General features: G+C 37.1%; 1 protein-coding gene across 4 annotated transcripts in view; it reads right to left on the reverse strand.

Annotated features, from left to right (window-relative positions):
- The window catches only part of PCCA (propionyl-CoA carboxylase subunit alpha), a 362,003-nt gene that overhangs the window by 202,901 nt on the left and 142,002 nt on the right, over positions 1–17,100 (reverse strand). For all 4 annotated transcript variants that reach the window (XR_457051.1, XM_007461534.1, XM_007461535.1 and 1 more), the window contains one exon: positions 13,232–13,382. Coding sequence is in view for 3 of the 4 variants with exons in the window: in XM_007461534.1 (XP_007461596.1) it covers positions 13,232–13,382 (151 nt within the window). In the remaining variant the exon portion in view is untranslated. The remainder of the gene's footprint in view (positions 1–13,231; positions 13,383–17,100) is intronic.

The following is a 17,100-nucleotide window of genomic DNA, read 5'->3' on the forward strand; positions in this document are numbered from 1 at the left end:
CCACCTGATGATGCAGGGGACACGGGTTCATGACCCGGTCCGGGAGGATCCCACATGCCACAGAGTGGGTGGGCCCGTAAGCCATGGCCGCTGAGCCTGTGCGTCCGGAGCCTGTGCTCCGCAACGGGAGAGGCCGCAACAGTGAAAGGCCTGCATAATGCAAAAACAAAAAGAAGGAGATGCAACAATATGAGTCAAGGTGGAATTTAAGATTAAACCCCTTAAACAAGATAAAGATATTATGTCATGATAAAAGGCAAACAGTAAGGTATTTCCTTACTGTATTTATATTACTCTCTTCCTACTTTCCAACTCCTGAACACCCTCTAACTATCACTGTCTAGGGATGTTTTTTCCTAAAAGAACAGGGGAGTATAGAGCCAAAAGGGAAGTGCTTCCATTACAGGTGAAGTTAGATCAGATAAGATCTAGCAGTGATTTAAACTCCAGGAATATGAAGAATAAATTCTAGTGCCCAGATAGTTGGGAAGGGCTCAGACAAATATAGGAGCAACACTGGCTACAATGGGGAGCAAAGGCTGCCTTCTGAGTTTAGACCCAGGGAGGTCTTCACTTTTGCCTAAACTCAGTTTGCCATGAAAATTCCAAAGAGAGCAGACGTTTGGATTTTCCCTCCTTTGGGCATCTGCCTATGATTAGTGCGTGAGCGCATAACGTGCTCACGAGTGAGGGTTTCGTCTAGCCGAGTGTGTAGGTGTATTGTCCGTATTTGTGTTTACTTTTTTTTTAATCTCATTTGTTCAGATTTTTTAATCTCTTGTGTTTTCTAGAGCTGCTCATGCCCCACCCCCACCTTTTTCTTTGCAGTACTCAAAAGTTATTTTCTTCCCATCAAATATATGCTGGCTAGAACAAGAGTTATTTCTGCTAGGCAGCATCTTACCCCCAGAGCTCTCCAGCTCTTCTGCCTAACAGCTTTAAATCGGAGATTGAAGAGTCAGTTTTTCCAAACCACCCGTTTTCCACGTTAGCTTGCGAGGCCTTTTCAATTATTTTTAATTCCATGTGCCTCTGCTACACTGAAATAGGACACAGTTATGCTTACGGTATCACCAGTTCCAGAGACGAAGGGGAAAAGGTGCACCAGGGCCCACCTAGCAGACGGGTTAGGTTGCTGCCAGGACGTGGGGTGTCACTGTTCCCTTTGCTCAGGCAGGCTGTTTCCAGGACCCCTCAGAAACTGGTCCCCACTCCTCTACAGGGCTCTTCTCACCCCTCTATTCATATGCGTGTGTGTGTATTTTCCCTGTGACATTGGCAGTGACAGTAATTTCCCACCCAGAGAGAAGCTTGTGGTCCATGATGCTCCAAGAATGAATTTCCAAGTATTTGCCAGTGGAGGTGCAGAAGCTGTGACAAGAGTGGGTCACTGCTGCACTTTCAGAGCAACTGTATACTGCAGTAATAAATGGAAAATATCAGCAAAAAAACAAACAAACAAAAAAAAACACACACAGGCAAACAGTAATAAACCTATACTGGACATATTATTTTGTAGGTATATATGTAAACATTATTACAAGTGCAAGGAAAGCTGAGAGATGTATACTGAAGTAGTTATGGATGAAATTATTTAATGTCTGACATTTGTGTTAAAATACTCCAGCTATAAGGAGTAAAAGCAAGGGAAAGGAGGCATACATACGAAACAATACTGGCCAAGTTAAAACTGCTCTAAAAAATAAAATCTTGTTTTTTAATAAATTATGAAAAACTTTATGTATCTAAGACATCCTTGCATTTCTTGCTAAATAAAACAGATCCAATTTAAAAAAAGAGAGAGAAAAGATAGAGAGGAAGTGAATAAAACAATAACCTTCAATAACATTGGTTTTTCTTTTGCCTTTTTTTCTGAACTTGGGCAAGTTAATAACCTTGACTTTTTAATAGATATTACCTCATAAAATACTGAAGGTCTATCACAGAAGGGTCTAGAAAGATCTTTAAATGTCTACCGTTGAAAATGATACCAGCATCAAATGGATTCACATCTAAGTCTGAATTTTTAAAGAACAGATAATGCCTATTATTAACTAGACCCCAGAAAAAGAATACTCCCACGGTTAGCTTCGAAAAAATACATGTAACTTTATTACTAAAATCTGGTAAAGACAGTATTTAAAAAAGAAATAAAAATATTTATATTCACAAAATCCAGCAAAATACCAAAAGGAAAATCACTATGTCTAATTAAAATGTATTCCAGGAATATAAAGGAAATGTATCAGAAGAGTACATGATGTTAACAAATTAAAAGATAAAAGGGCCAGTTCTTGCCTTATCAGTAGTAACTGGTAGATAATTAGGAATTTTGACCACAACTAGGGACAAAGAGGAGATCTTACAAACCTTTAGAAGAAGAGAAAATTTTTAAATGATCAATAATCAGATGCATCTCAATATCAACAGTAGAAATTAAAAGAAAGCAATATAAGGTCTTCAAAAAGTCAGAGAAAAATTATTTCCAATCCAGAATTTTATACGCAAAATTCTAAAAGAAAACTTAGGAAAAAATTGTGGCCTTAGGTCAGGCAAAGATTTCTCAGGAACTACATCAAAAGCACAAACCATAAGTTAAAAACTTGGTAAATTGGGCTTCATCAAAATTAAAAATTTTGTGCTTCAAATGACACCACTAAGAAAATAAAAACGGGGGGGACCTTCAAAATGGTGGAAGAGTAAGATCTGGAGATAAACTTCCTCCCCACAAATACATCAAAAATACAACTACATGTGAAACAACTTCTACAGAACACCTACTGAACGCTGACAGAAGACCTCAGACCTCCCAAAAGGCCAGAAACTCCACACGTACATGGCCATGTGTCTGACAGAGTCTAGGTGCTCCTGCCACCGGTCAGGCCTGAGCCTCTTAGGTGGGAAAGCCAAGTTTACGACATTTGTCCACCAGAGACCTCCTGGCCCCACATAATATCAACCAGTGAAAGCTCTCCCAGAGATCTCCATCTCAACGCTAAGAGCCAGAGCCACTCAACGACCAGTAAACTCCAGCGCTGGACACCCCAGGACAAACAACTAGCAACACAGGAATACAACCCCACCCATTAGCAGAGAGGCTGCCTAAAATCATAATAAGGTCAGAGACACCCCAAAACACAACACCAGACGCAGTCCTGCCCACCAGAAAAACAAGATCCAGCCTCATCCACCAGAACGCAGGCACCAGTCCCCTCCACCAGGAAGCCTACACAACCCACTGAACCAACCCCAGTGGGGGCAGACATCAAAAACAACGGGAACTATAAACCTGCAGCCTGTGAAAAGGAGACCCCAAACACAGTAAGTTAAGCAAAATGAAAAGGCAGAGAAATACACAGCAGGTGAAGGAGCAAGGTAAAAACGCTCCAGACCAAACAAATGAAGAGGAAACGGGCAGTCTACCTGAAAAACAATTCAGAGTAATGATAGTAAAGATGATCCAAAATCTTGGAAACAATGGAGAAAAAACAAGAAATGTTTAACAAGGACCTAGAAGAACTGAAGAGCAAACAAACAATGACAAACAACACAGTAAATGAAATAAAAAATTCTCTAGAAGGAATCAATAACAGAATAACTGAGGCAGAAGAACGGATAAGTGATCTGGAAGATAAAATAGTGGAAATAACTACTTCAGAGTAGAATAAAGAAAAAGAAAAGAATTGAGGACAGTCTCAGAGACCTCGGGAACAACGTTAAACACACCAACATCCGAATTAAAGGGGTTCCAGAAGAAGAAGAGAAAAACAAAGGGACTGAGAAAATATTTGAAGAGATTATAGTTGAAAACTTCCCTAAAATGGGAAAGGAAATAGTTAATCAAGTCCAGGAAGCACAGAGAGTCCCATACAGGATAAATCCAAAGAGAAACACGCCAAGACACATATTAATCAAACTATCAAAAATTAAGTACAAAGAAAAAATATTAAAAGCAGCAAGGGAAAAGCAACAAATAGCATACAACGGAATCCCCATACGGTCCACAGCTGATCTTTCAGCAGAAACTCTCCAAGCCAGAAGGGAGTGGAAGGACATATTTAAAGTGATGAAGGAGAAAAACTTACAACCAAGATTACTCTACCCAGCAAGGATCATATTCAGATTTTACGGAGAAATTAAAACCTTTACAGACAAGCAAAAGCTAAGAGAATTCAGCACCACCAAACCAGCTTTACAACAAATGTTAAAGGAACTTCTCTAGGCAGGGAACACAAGAGAAGGAAACGACCGACAATAACAAACCCAAAACAATAAAGAAAATGGTAATAGGAACATACATATCGATAATTACCTTAAATGTAAATAGATTAAATGCTCCAACCAAAAGATATAGATAGGCTGAAAGGATACAAAAACAAGACCCCTATATATGCTGTCTACAAGAGACCCCACTTCAGACCTAAGGACACATACAGACTGAAAGTGAGGGGATGGAAAAAGATATTCCATGCAAATGGAAATCAAAAGGAAGCTGGAGTAGCAATTCTCATATCAGACAAAACAGACTTTAAAACAAAGACTATTACAAGAGACAAAGAATGACACTACTTAATGATCAAGGGATCAATCCAAGAAGAAGATATAACAACTGTAAATATTTATGCACCCAACATAGGAGCACATCGATACATAAGGCAAATACTAACAGCCATAAAAGGGGAAATCAACAGTAACACAATCATAGTAGGAGACTTTAACACCTCACTTTCACCAATGGACAGATCATCCAAAATGAAAATAAATAAGGAAACACAAGCTTTAAATGATACATTAAACAAGATGGACTTAATTGATATTTATAGGACATTCCATCCAGAAACAACAGAATACACTTTCCTCTCAGGTGCTCATGGAACATTCTCCAGGATAGATCATACATTGGGCCACAAATCAAGCCTTGGTAAATTTAAGAAAACTGAAATCATATCAAGTATCTTTTCGGACCACAATGATATGAGACTAGATATCAATTCCAGGAAAAAATCTGTAAAAAATACGAACACATGGAGGCTAAACAATACACTATTTAATAACCAAGAGATCACTGAAGAAATCAAAGAGGAAATTTAAAAATACCTAGAAATAAATGACAATGAAAACACGATGACCCAAAACCTACGGGATGCAGCAAAAGCAGTTGTAAGAGGGAAGTTTATAGCAATACAATACTATCTTAAGAAACAAGAAACATCTCAAATAAACAACCTAAACTTGCACCTAAAGCAATTACAGAAAGAAAAAAAAGAAAAATACCCAAAGTTAGCAGAAGGAAAGAAATCATAAAGATCAGATCAGAAATAAATGAAAAAGAAATGAAGGAAATGATAGCAAAGATCAATAAAACTAAAACCTGGTTCTTTGAGAAGATAAACAAAATTGATAAACCATTAGCCAGACTCATCAAGAAAAAAAGGGAGAAGACTCAAATCAATAGAATTAGAAATGAAAAAGGAGTAACAACTGACACTGCAGAAATAGAAAGGATCATGAGAGATTACTACAAGCAACTCTATGCCAATAAAATGGACAACCTGGAAGAAACACACAAATTCTTAGAAATGCACAACCTTCTGAGACTGAACCAGGAAGAAATAGAAAATATAAAGACACCAATCAGAAGCGCTGAAATAGAGACCGTGATTAAAAATCTTCCAACAAACAAAAGCCCAGGACCACATGGCTTCACAGGTGAATTCTATCACACATTTAGAGAAGACCTAAAACCTATCCTTCTCAAACTCTTCCAAAATATAGCAGAGGAAGGAACACTCCCAAACTCATTCTATGAGGCCACCATCACCCAGATACCAAAACCACATAAAGATGTCACAAAGAAAGAAAACTACAGGTCAATATCACTGATAAACATAGATGCAACAATCCTCAACAAAATACTGGCAAACAGAGTCCAACAGCACATTAAAAGGATCATACACCATGATCAAGTGGGGTTTATCCCAGGAATGCAAGGATTCTTCAATATACACAAATCAATCAATGTGATACACCATATTAACAAACTGAAGGATAAAAACCACATGATCATCTCAACAGATGCAGAGTAAGCTTTCGACAAAATTCAACACCCATTTATGATAAAAACCCTCCAGAAAGTAGGCACAGAGGGAACTTACCGCTACATAATAAAGGCCACATATGACAAACCCACAGACAACATCATCCTCAATGGTGAAAAACTGAAACCATTTCCACTAAGATCAGGAAAACGACAAGGTTGCCCACTCTCACCACTATTATTCAACATAGTTTTGGAAGTTTTAGCCACAGCAATCAGAGAAGAAAAAGAAATAAAAGGAATCCAAATAGGAAAAGAAGAGGTAAAGCTGTCACTGTTTGCAGATGACATGATACTACACATAGAGAATCCTAAAGATGCTACCAGAAAACTACTAGAGCTAATCAATAAATTTGGTAAAGTAGCAGGATACAAAATTAATGCACAGAAATCTCTGGCATTCCTATACACTAATGATGAAAAATGTGAAAGTGAAATTAAAAAAAACACTCCCATTTACCACTGCAACAAATAGAATAAAATATCTAGGAATAAACCTACCTAAGGAGACAAAAGACCTGTATGTGGAAAACTATAAAACACTGATGAAAGAAATTAAAGATGATACAAATAGATGGAGAGATATACCATGTTCTTGGATTGGAAGAATCAACAGTGTGAAAATGACTATACTACCCACAAAGCAATCTACTGATTCAATGCAATCCCTATCAAACTACCAATGGCATTTTTCACAGAACTAGAACAAAAAATTTCACAATTTGTATGGAAACACAAAAGACTGTGAATAGCCAAAGCAACCTTGAGAAAGAAAAATGGAGCTGGAGGAATAAGGCTCCCTGATTTCAGACTATACTACAAAGCTATAGTAATCAAGACAGTATGGTACTGGCACAAAAACAAAAACGTAGATCAATGGAACAGGATAGAAAGCCCAGAGGTAAACCCATGCACCTATGGTCACCTTATCTTTGATAAAGGAGGCAAGAGTATACACTGGAGAAAAGACAGCCTCTTCCATAAGTGGTGCTGGGAAAACTGGACAGCTACATGTAAAAGAATATTAGAATACTCCCTAACACCATACACAAAAATTAGCTCAAAATGGATTAAAGACCTAAATGTAAGTCCGGACACTATAAAACTGTTGGAGGAAAACATAGGCAGAACACTCCATGACATAAGTCACAGCAAGATTCTTTTTGACCCACCTCCTAGAGAAATGGAAATAAAAACAAAAATAAACAAATGGGACTTAATGAAACTTAAAAGCTTTTGCACAGCGAAGGAAACCATAAACAAGATGAAAAGACAACCCTCAGAATGGGAGAAAATATTTGCAAATGAATTAACTGATAAAGGATTCATCTCCAAAATTTACAAGCAGCTCATGCAGCTCTATATCAAAACAACAAACAACCCAATCCAAAAATGGACAGATCTCAATAGACATTTCTCCAAAGAAGACACACTGATTGCCAACAAACACATGAAAGAACGCTTAACATCATTAATCATTAAAGAAATGCAAATCAAAACTACAATGAGATATCCTCTCACACCAGTCAGAATGGCCACCATCAAAAAATCTAGAAACAATAAATGCTGGGGAGGGTGTGGAGAAAAGGGAATCCTCTTGCACTGTTGGTGAGAATGTAAATTGATACAGCCACTATGGAGAACAGTATGGAGGTTCGAAACTAAAACTGGAACTACCATACGACCCAGCAATCCCACTACTGGGCATATACCCTGAGAAAACCATAATTCAAAAAGAGTCATGTACCACAGTGTTCACTGCAGGTCTATTTACAATAGCCAGGACATGGAAGCAACCTAAGTGTCCGTCAACAGATGAATGGATAAAGAAGATGTGGCACATATATACAATGGCATATCACTCAGCCATAAAAAGAAACGAAACTGAGTTATTTGTAGTGAGGTGGATGGACCTAGAGTCTGTCCTACAGAGTGAAGTAAGTCAGAAAGAGAAAAACAAATACCGTACGCTAACACATATATATGGAATTTAAGGGGGAAAAAATGGTCATGAAGAACCTAGGGGCAAGATGGGAAAAAAGACGCAGACCTACTAGAGAATGGAGTTGACGATATGGAGAGGGGGAAGGGTAAGCTGGGACAAAGTGAGAGAGTGGCATGGACATATATACACTACCAAATGTAAAACAGACAGCTAGTGGGAAGCAGCCACACAGCACAGGGAGATCAGCTCGGTGCTTTATGCCACCTAGAGGGGTGGGATAGGGAGGGTGGGAGGGAGACGCAAGAGGGAGGAGATATGGGGATATATGTATATGTATAGCTGATTCACTTTGATATAAAGCAGAAAGTAGCACACCACTGTAAAGCAATTATACTCCAATAAAGATGTTAAAAAAAAACAAACCCAAAAGCTTCACATGGAAAAGTAAGAGTAATCAGAAAGAATATTCCTACTGGATACTGTATTATAATAAAAAGATATAACATCTAAAATAGTGTGGTACCAGCACATGAATAAACAGAAAGGTTAAAAAAAGAAAACAGTAAACATCTGCATACATATGAGAATTCAGTACATAATGAAAATGACTTCTAATTAATGTTGAAAAGAATGATTATTCAATAATGGCTGTGACAAACAGGTAACCATTTGAAAAAAATAAAATAAATTCCAGATGAAGTGAAAATTTCACCAAGGAAGATGAAATTAGTATTAAAAGAAAACATGGAAGAATAATGTTTCAATTATAATTGAGTAGGAAAAGTCTAAGTATATTACAACATCAGAAATGATAAAGAGATTTAGAAATTCAACTGCAAAATTTAAAAACAAAAATTTTCTCCCTAGGAGGAAAAAATATATACAAAGTCAAAAAGACAGGCAACAGGTGAGAGAAAATTAGCCACAAATCATATCTGTATATTTTATATCTACATTCATTAATCCTGCCATGAAACAAACACAGTTCCTGGACTGGAGAAGGAAGCAATTGGTTACTCACAGAGCATCTTCACACCATTTCTCACACCCCAATTCCCCATTGGTCTAACGTCCCTGTGAGTGCAGAGGGCTGTGCACCTATCACAGGGGCAGAACCCCAAAAATATTTATCTCAGAGCTTATATAAGAGTTGCTCGGGACTTCCCTGGTTGCGCAGTGGGTAAGAATCCGCCTGTCAATGTAGGGGACACGGGTTCGAGCCCTGGTCCGGGAAGATCCCACATGCCACAGAGCAACTAAGCCTGTGTGCCACAACTACTGAGCCTGCACTCTAGAGCCCGCGAGCCACAACTACTGAGCCCATGTGCCACAACTACTGAGCCTGTGCACCTAGAGCTCATGTTCCGCAACAAAGAGAAGCCACCGCAATGAGAAGCCCGTGCACCGCAACGAAGAGTAGCCCCCACTCGCCACAGTGAGAGAAAGCCCATGCACAGCAACGAAGACCCAACACAGCCATAAACAAATAAATAAATAAATGTATTTTTTAAGAAAAGAGTTCCTGGCACATCTGCCCTTCTTCATCTCTGGAGAGAGAGCAAACTTGGCTCTGGGAAGTAAACAAATCCATCTGGGGAGAGAGGAGGAAGGCCTCTATTTACCAATCTGGAATGTCAACAAATGGCTCTGGGGAAAGATAAGGCTTTCTCTCTAGCACTCTATCTTTAAAGCTGTTATCATTTAATCAGGTGCCAGAGGTCTTTGGTTAGAAAGCCCTCACTCTTTAAAAATGTGAAAATATTCATGGAGCAGTGCTTCCTGATGATATCACAAATGGCTAATTTCCCAAAAAAATAAAAACGTCTATAAGTCAATAAGAAAACCCAAAGGGCAAAGGAAATGTAAAGGAATCTATGAAGAAAAATTCACCTTCACTCATAATAAGAAAAATGAAAATGTGACACATTTTTCACTACCATACAAAGATCCAAAGGCAAAACTTGCCTTTTGGCCAGGCAAGTTCTTCTATAAAAGGCAACTTGATAATACTTCACTGAATTATAAAAGGACATATCACTTTCCAGGCAATTCTACTTCCACATGTGCAAAATGATGACGTATAGGGTCTTTCAATAATTGCACTATTTGCTAGAGCAGAATACTGCAAAAATTATCACCAGGAAACCAATGAAATTATATGACTGTACATCCATACAGCTGAATATTAAAAATCACAAAAATGAAGAAGATAATGCTTTAAATTAGGTATGGAATACTACAAAAGATATATTTTTAAGTAAAACAAAGGTTGTCTCTGCAGGAAAATTATTGGTTGTGGTAACAAAAATGTGGTATGGGAAGTTGTTTTTCCAATGTATACTCTTCTGAACAATTTAGATTTTCTTTTAACCAAGTATTACCAATTCTTAGTATTTCAATTCAATGAAGTAGGAAACTATAAAGTTATTCAAGCAAAATTACATATCATTTATTTCATTAAAATAACATTTTAATAAAATTGTATTTTTTGGTAAAGTATCCATATCTATCCATCTTTCAAATGAAGACAGAAGGAAACAGGTGAACATGGGTGGATACATATGTGCACTCCTACTAGGAGAAATGAACAGAGACCATTCCAAGCAAAGGGGTAACATGATAAAGGCACACAGAGGTCAAACTGAATTCAGAGAAAAGAAAGGAGAGATTAAGGCCACAGAGAAAAGGGACTTGTAATGCAAAAGCATTTGAATTTTATCTTTCAGCAAAGGCAAACAATAACTTTAAAAACAAACATATATGGGGATAGCGTAGATAATCCTGATACATAAATTCTGACCAGACTGAGAACAAAACCAGTATTTATGCACCAAACCTGGTGACTTTCTCAGTGCTTCTCTTTAAGGAGAAACAGTATTTATTTCAAATATCGCTCTTAAGAAAATCCAGCAAAGTGAAGATGCTACTCACATTTCTATTACCAGGAAAAAATGTACAAGTACTAAAGCTGGAAAAAGTGACAGTTCAATCAGGAAATTTCAAGGAAAAAAAAAAAACACAAAGAAAATGATAGCTCTCCAGGCTCAAACTGAAACACTAATTAGAGATAACATATATCTTAGAAGATAAACAATGTGGTGAATGTGCCTTAAGTATTATAATTTAAGGTTAGCAAAGAAATTTGAAACAGAAAATCTACTATTAAAAGGACATTTGAATTGTTTAAACAATACTGGAAAGACGTCACTGAAATATCTAAGAATGTCTTTCTGAATACTATGAAATCCAAGATCCTTTTTCATGCTCCCATTCAGTTTCACCCTCCACCAGCAAATATCCCTCCATCACAAAGATGCTTCTTAAAAAAATCAAAATTAATTTGTCTGGTAACTGACAAGATTACTGCCACTGGAAGCAAATGCAAGAGAGAAAAGAGATACTGTTACACATTAAATGGGAGACAAATTAAAAAAGTGCTATTAAACAGCATAAAATTAGGTACTATGAGATCTAATATGATAAAATTCTTTATGAATTTCATTTTTTCCTGAAATTCATTTATAATCTTTTTTGAGGGTACTGAACATAATTTCCTGGCAAGCCATCCATGAAACAAACTATAAACGTAGGTACCTAAATGATTTAGACTCCCTACACAGAATTATTTGATAATAAATATCAACTTTTGGAAGTCTTATAACAAAAACAACCATGGGCCAAACTTAAAAAAACTTACAGGCTGAGATAAATGAGCCAGAAACAAATAAAAAATAAATAGATTAAGAAAAAATAGAACGTAGTAACAAAGTGCCCTAAACAAACACTGGTTATTAACTTTGCAAATTCTGTTAAATACCCCAACTAAACTATCTAGTATTCATTGTGCCTTGGATAAAATAAAAATATACTATAGTCACTTCAAATTGCATTCAGAATCGTATTACAAGCTATTAGTCTCATCATGACATAACAGTCTCCATTTTAATCAAAAACATGATTTCCCAGCTAATTATCTAATTAGACATTTTCATTATAAAGACATATTTTTAATCAAAATCAGATTAATCTTTAAAAGGCAAAATTCTGCCACTTCTAAAGATGTTCACAAGAGTAGAATACCAGCTAAAAAAAATTATTTCAAGCAGGAGTATCCTAAGTTTTGAGCAAAAACTACTGAGGTTAATACCTATACAAACTATAAATATGTATTACCATTGGTCTCAAAATGCATCTAGATACATAAATTCTTCCACAGTAAATGAAAATCAGTCTCATGGTATAATCTCATAAGCACAATGTTGAGAAAAGAAACCAAATATAAAAATCATACAATATAATCCCACTGATTTAAAGTTTAAAAAAGAAACAGGCAAAATTAATTCTATTTCCTAGGTGTGCATAAATAAAAGGAAGAGCTATCCAGAACTATAAGGAGATGTTTAGAATTCAGTCCGAATAGTAAATAAGAAGATGGAAGCGGAATCACTGAGAAGGCGAAGAAGCTGAGGGGCAGGGGTAAGAAGCGCTGGGCACTTTGGTACTTCCCGATCCTACTGAGGCTTACGTGAACTCTTGCTTTGAATAATTTTTTTCAACTACACATTTGTATTCTACGTAATGTTCTGTATGTGTATGTTAGTTTACAATTTAAATCAAAGACAAGGGGGGAGAAGGAAGGAAATAAAGCCACTAGTTACAGCACCAGTGGCTTCCAGAGACCTTGACTGAAACTGAGGAAGCATGTCCCTAAAGTCAAATTCCAGGGCAGCCACTTGATTTCTCAACCTCATAACTGTGGCAGAGGTGTCAGTTCCTCTAGAAGCCAGTTCTGAGGGTCATTCCTGCAAGTTCACTCTAGATACCCTTCCTTCCTCCATCCTTTCCAATGATTGGTAAGCCCTTAATCCCTTTGTATTTATTATATCTAGAGTAGTTTCTCTTATCAGCACATGAACCCTAACTAATGCACTTCATCAAGAAAGTTCAAGGAAAAAAAAAAGGAATTTCCAATATGAAGTATTAACAGTAACAAAGCAGAAGGGCTAGACACTGACCATTAAATTAACCTGATACTTATCTGTCATTTCCAACAGATTTCTTAGCACAAGCATAAAAACCAAATAACACTTTAAGGAGTCGATTTTTAGCTTTTATAACACAAGAAGGGGTGGTGAAGAAGGGAAAAGTATAGAGGCGTGGAGAGGAATGAAAACCAGAGTTTCTGTTACCTGGAGTCTTGTATTCATTTCCAAGAAATAAAAATTCTTTTTTGAGTCCACAAGGAATTCTACGGTTCCAGCAGAAGAATAATTTACTGCTTTGGCAAGGGCTACAGCTTGTTCTCCCATTGCTCTTCGAGTCTCAGAATCCAGAAAAAGGCTGCAAATAAGAAAGAGTAATTTCCTACATTTTGAACAAAAATTAAGTAATCTTTTGTGTGCATTACATAAAAATTTTCTTAAAGTTTACTCAGATATGATCATCTGTATCAACTTAAGATTTCATATTATATGCTTTATATATGCTTATAATGTATGCTTATTGTGTTATTAAGCATAACATGTTTAAATAAATCAACTTAAGATTTTTATAAAACATCTGAACTTTCCACACTACACTGCAACTTCAATCAATCTATAAAATATACAGTTACTTTAGCACAAGTAGTTGTTTCCTATGAGTAAAATTTAACATATATATTCATAATTTCTCCAAGTAAGATTGGAAGTCGTGCCCTATAGAGAAAACGTGTGTTAGGTGAGCTTCCTTCAGGCAAGCATTATAGCGCTGCTGGCCAAGACGGTGAGTTCAAGGTTAATGAATCAATAGTATGTATTAAAATAAGGTGTCTTTCAACAGAAACACATACAAAACAAGGTTATGTATTAATCGGTTGATGAAAATGTTGACCAGAGGCTCACAGAAACTTAATTCTGTATTTCCCCTAGGAGCAATGCTTCAGTATTTACTAATTCAGTGTTCACAGTGACTTTATAAAATATAACTACCACAGGACTTCCCTGGTGGCACAGTGGTTAAGAATCCGCCTGCCAGTGCAGGGGACATGGGTTCAAGCCCTGGTCCGGGAAGATCCCACGTGCCACACAGCAACTAAGCCCATGTGCCGCAAATACTGAGCCTGTACTCTAGAGCCCGCGAGCCGCAACTACTGAGCCCACGTGCCACAACTACTGAAGTCCTCGTGCCTAGAGCCTGTGCTCCGCAACAAGAGAAGCCACCACAATGAGAAGCCCGTGCACTGCAACAAAGAGTGGCCCCTGCTCGCTGCCAACTAGACAAAGCCTGCACGCAGCAATGAAGACCCAACACAGCCAAAAATTAATTAATTTTTAAAAAAAAATTTAACTACCACAAATAACAAGAATCCACTGTACATCTAATAAATCCTCAAAACTTTTGTTTCACAATAAAAAAGCACCTTCCAGCAGGCAAGTAAAAGGGTTTCAATGAACCCTGAAAAGAATACTATCAAATCATTTCTGCATTTTCACATATTTTGCTTCTACGTGAAAAAGGTTCTGAGAAATAAAACACTGACTACTTTTCTATTTGTGGATTAAAATTATTCTCAAATGTGTAAGATTTAGATGACATTTTATGAACTTTTTATTATGGAAGAAATAATGAACTTGCACATACCTGTTTCCCATATGTAACAATTACTACTACATAGCTATTCTTGTTTTGTCTATGCTGCATGTCTACTTTTCTACCAGCCCCACCCCACCCCTTTTTTTTTTTGGCTGTGCCACGCAGCTTATGGGATCTCAGTTCCCCGACGGGACTGAACCCAGGCCACGGCAGTGAAAGCCCGGAATCCTAACCACTAGGCCATCAGGGAACTCCCTTTTTTTTTTTTTTTTTTTTAAAGCAAATCCCAAATTAGGTATCAGCTTTTTCCATAAAAAAAAAAACTTCCGTATCTGTTTCTATAAGTACTCTTTTATAACATAATCACACTTTTAAAATTAACAAGAACTCCTTAATAGCTTTAATATCCAGTTAGTATTCAAATTTCCTGGATTATCTTGTAAATATCTTTTTAGAGCTAATATCTTTGAATCAGGATCCAAATAAGATCTAGCCACTGCATCTGACTGGTTTTTAAATCTTTATGATTCTTTTAACTTGTAATGCCCTCTTCTTTTTTTTTTAAGCCAAGGATCTGGTCATTTTCCTGTCTCATTCCTCTACATGCAATGTTCACAAGGTCTTTTAACATTACATTTCTATTTCTTGTAAACTGCTGATTAGATCTAGAGCCTTGAACAGATTCAGGTTTGACTGGTTGAAGGGGAGGCAAGGATACGTCACAGGTGGGAAGTGTACTTCATACTGTCTCCCTGTTGATGACATTAGGATTCATCACTGGATTCGGATGTTATGAATCTTATCTACCTATTATAAATAACAGCTCTGCATTAACCTAACAGATACAGGCATAGATGACATTTCAACAATAATGGCTGACAAAATTAATGCAACCAAAAAGAAAAAAAAAGGAAATGCAACTAAAGATTAACATCGTAACATTTGGATAATCTCAAGCACAGGTGAGTAAAACTATTTTTGTCCTGTCTGGTCTTATTCTTTCCCTTGTCATAAACTCTGCTAGTGATACTCAGAGCTGCAAGCAAGCTCACCACTGCACTCAAAGCACAGAGGGAGATTCTTACTCCAGGAATTGAAAACTGCATATTCCATTTATTTTAATATTTCACAATACACAAATACATATCAAGTCACTATTAACAATCGGTTCTAGTTTTTTTTCCTACTGCTTTAAGTTTTCCTTGGATTTTTCTCTCAATTAATAGATGAGATGTTCATATGAAAAACTTAACATTTCTAGAGAAAGAAAGGAAACAAATAAAAATCATGATTCAAAGTTCCCAGTCTGTGAAAGATTTCTATCCCAGGTAAGACTTGAGTGGATTTCCAATAAAAAGAGAAAGTTAATTATATTGGAAGTGTTAAGACAAGAAGATAAGAAAACTTAAGACTGCAAAAGTGGTGTGTCAGAGACTATTACTGTTCTACCATCATCCCTTGTCCCCTTTTTCCATTCAACTAGCTGGGCACATGGTGACTTCGGGAAAACAGACATATCCCAGACTCCCTAGGAAAGTTCCTAACTTCGGATCACTGCCAAGTCAACAACACTGGCAGGTTCTAGGACTCTTCCTAAAGACATAGACAGAACATTCCTTTTGGTTCTCTTCTTCCATTCGTCTTACATGGGCCAAGAGATAAAGGGCTACACCCCATGTAGGTGACAAAGGGCTGTTCTTCACAGCATGGTGAAGATGGGAAGGACTCTGACAGGTGCATGTTTTGGGGGAGGAAATCAGGGTATGAAGATGGACAAATGAAGGTTGAGATGCCTATTAGATATCAAAATGTAGGTGTTGAGTAGACTGTTGGATATTTAAATCTATAATTTGGGGGGGGGTATAGGATTTGATTTTTACCAATACTCTGTGATTTTAAAAATCCACTCATATTCAGACCTAATCTTTACAGAAATCACACACGCACATTTTTTCAAGGCACACTGGCTATGCTGATTAAACTACAATTGGTTATATTCCTTAATGTCTGGTTACTAAATATACCAATGAACACTCAACTGGGGATTTTTAAGAGCTAAGAGGAAACCAGAATATTTATAAATACCAACCTAGCGTCACAGTAGAAACGAAGCTCCATGAAATTGCTACACCAAACACATGACAGGTGGCTTGGAGACGTGCCCAAAGTAGTTCTGATGAATCAAGGAATCTCTAAGAACCATGTCCCAAAAGCCTTTTCATGGTAGGATAAACTCGGGAAATTCAGGATCAACTTTATGAAACTTTTGCCAACTGGAGAGCCTAGAAGGTAGGTATCCCAGAAATTCCACATGCTCAGACACACCAACAGGGTCTAGGCTACCTAGAAGACTATGGGAGTCAGAGTGGGTTATCACCCCACTTTTTCCTCTAATAAAACCCCAACTTCTTGTTCAAGTATTCTCTCACTTTCATGCACTGAAGTACTGAGAAAGATCAAGTGGCAAATTCTTAATTATAAAAAT

This window comes from Lipotes vexillifer, unplaced genomic scaffold (assembly GCF_000442215.2).
Source record: "Lipotes vexillifer unplaced genomic scaffold, Lipotes_vexillifer_v1.1 scaffold655, whole genome shotgun sequence".
Lineage (NCBI taxonomy): Eukaryota > Metazoa > Chordata > Mammalia > Artiodactyla > Lipotidae > Lipotes > Lipotes vexillifer.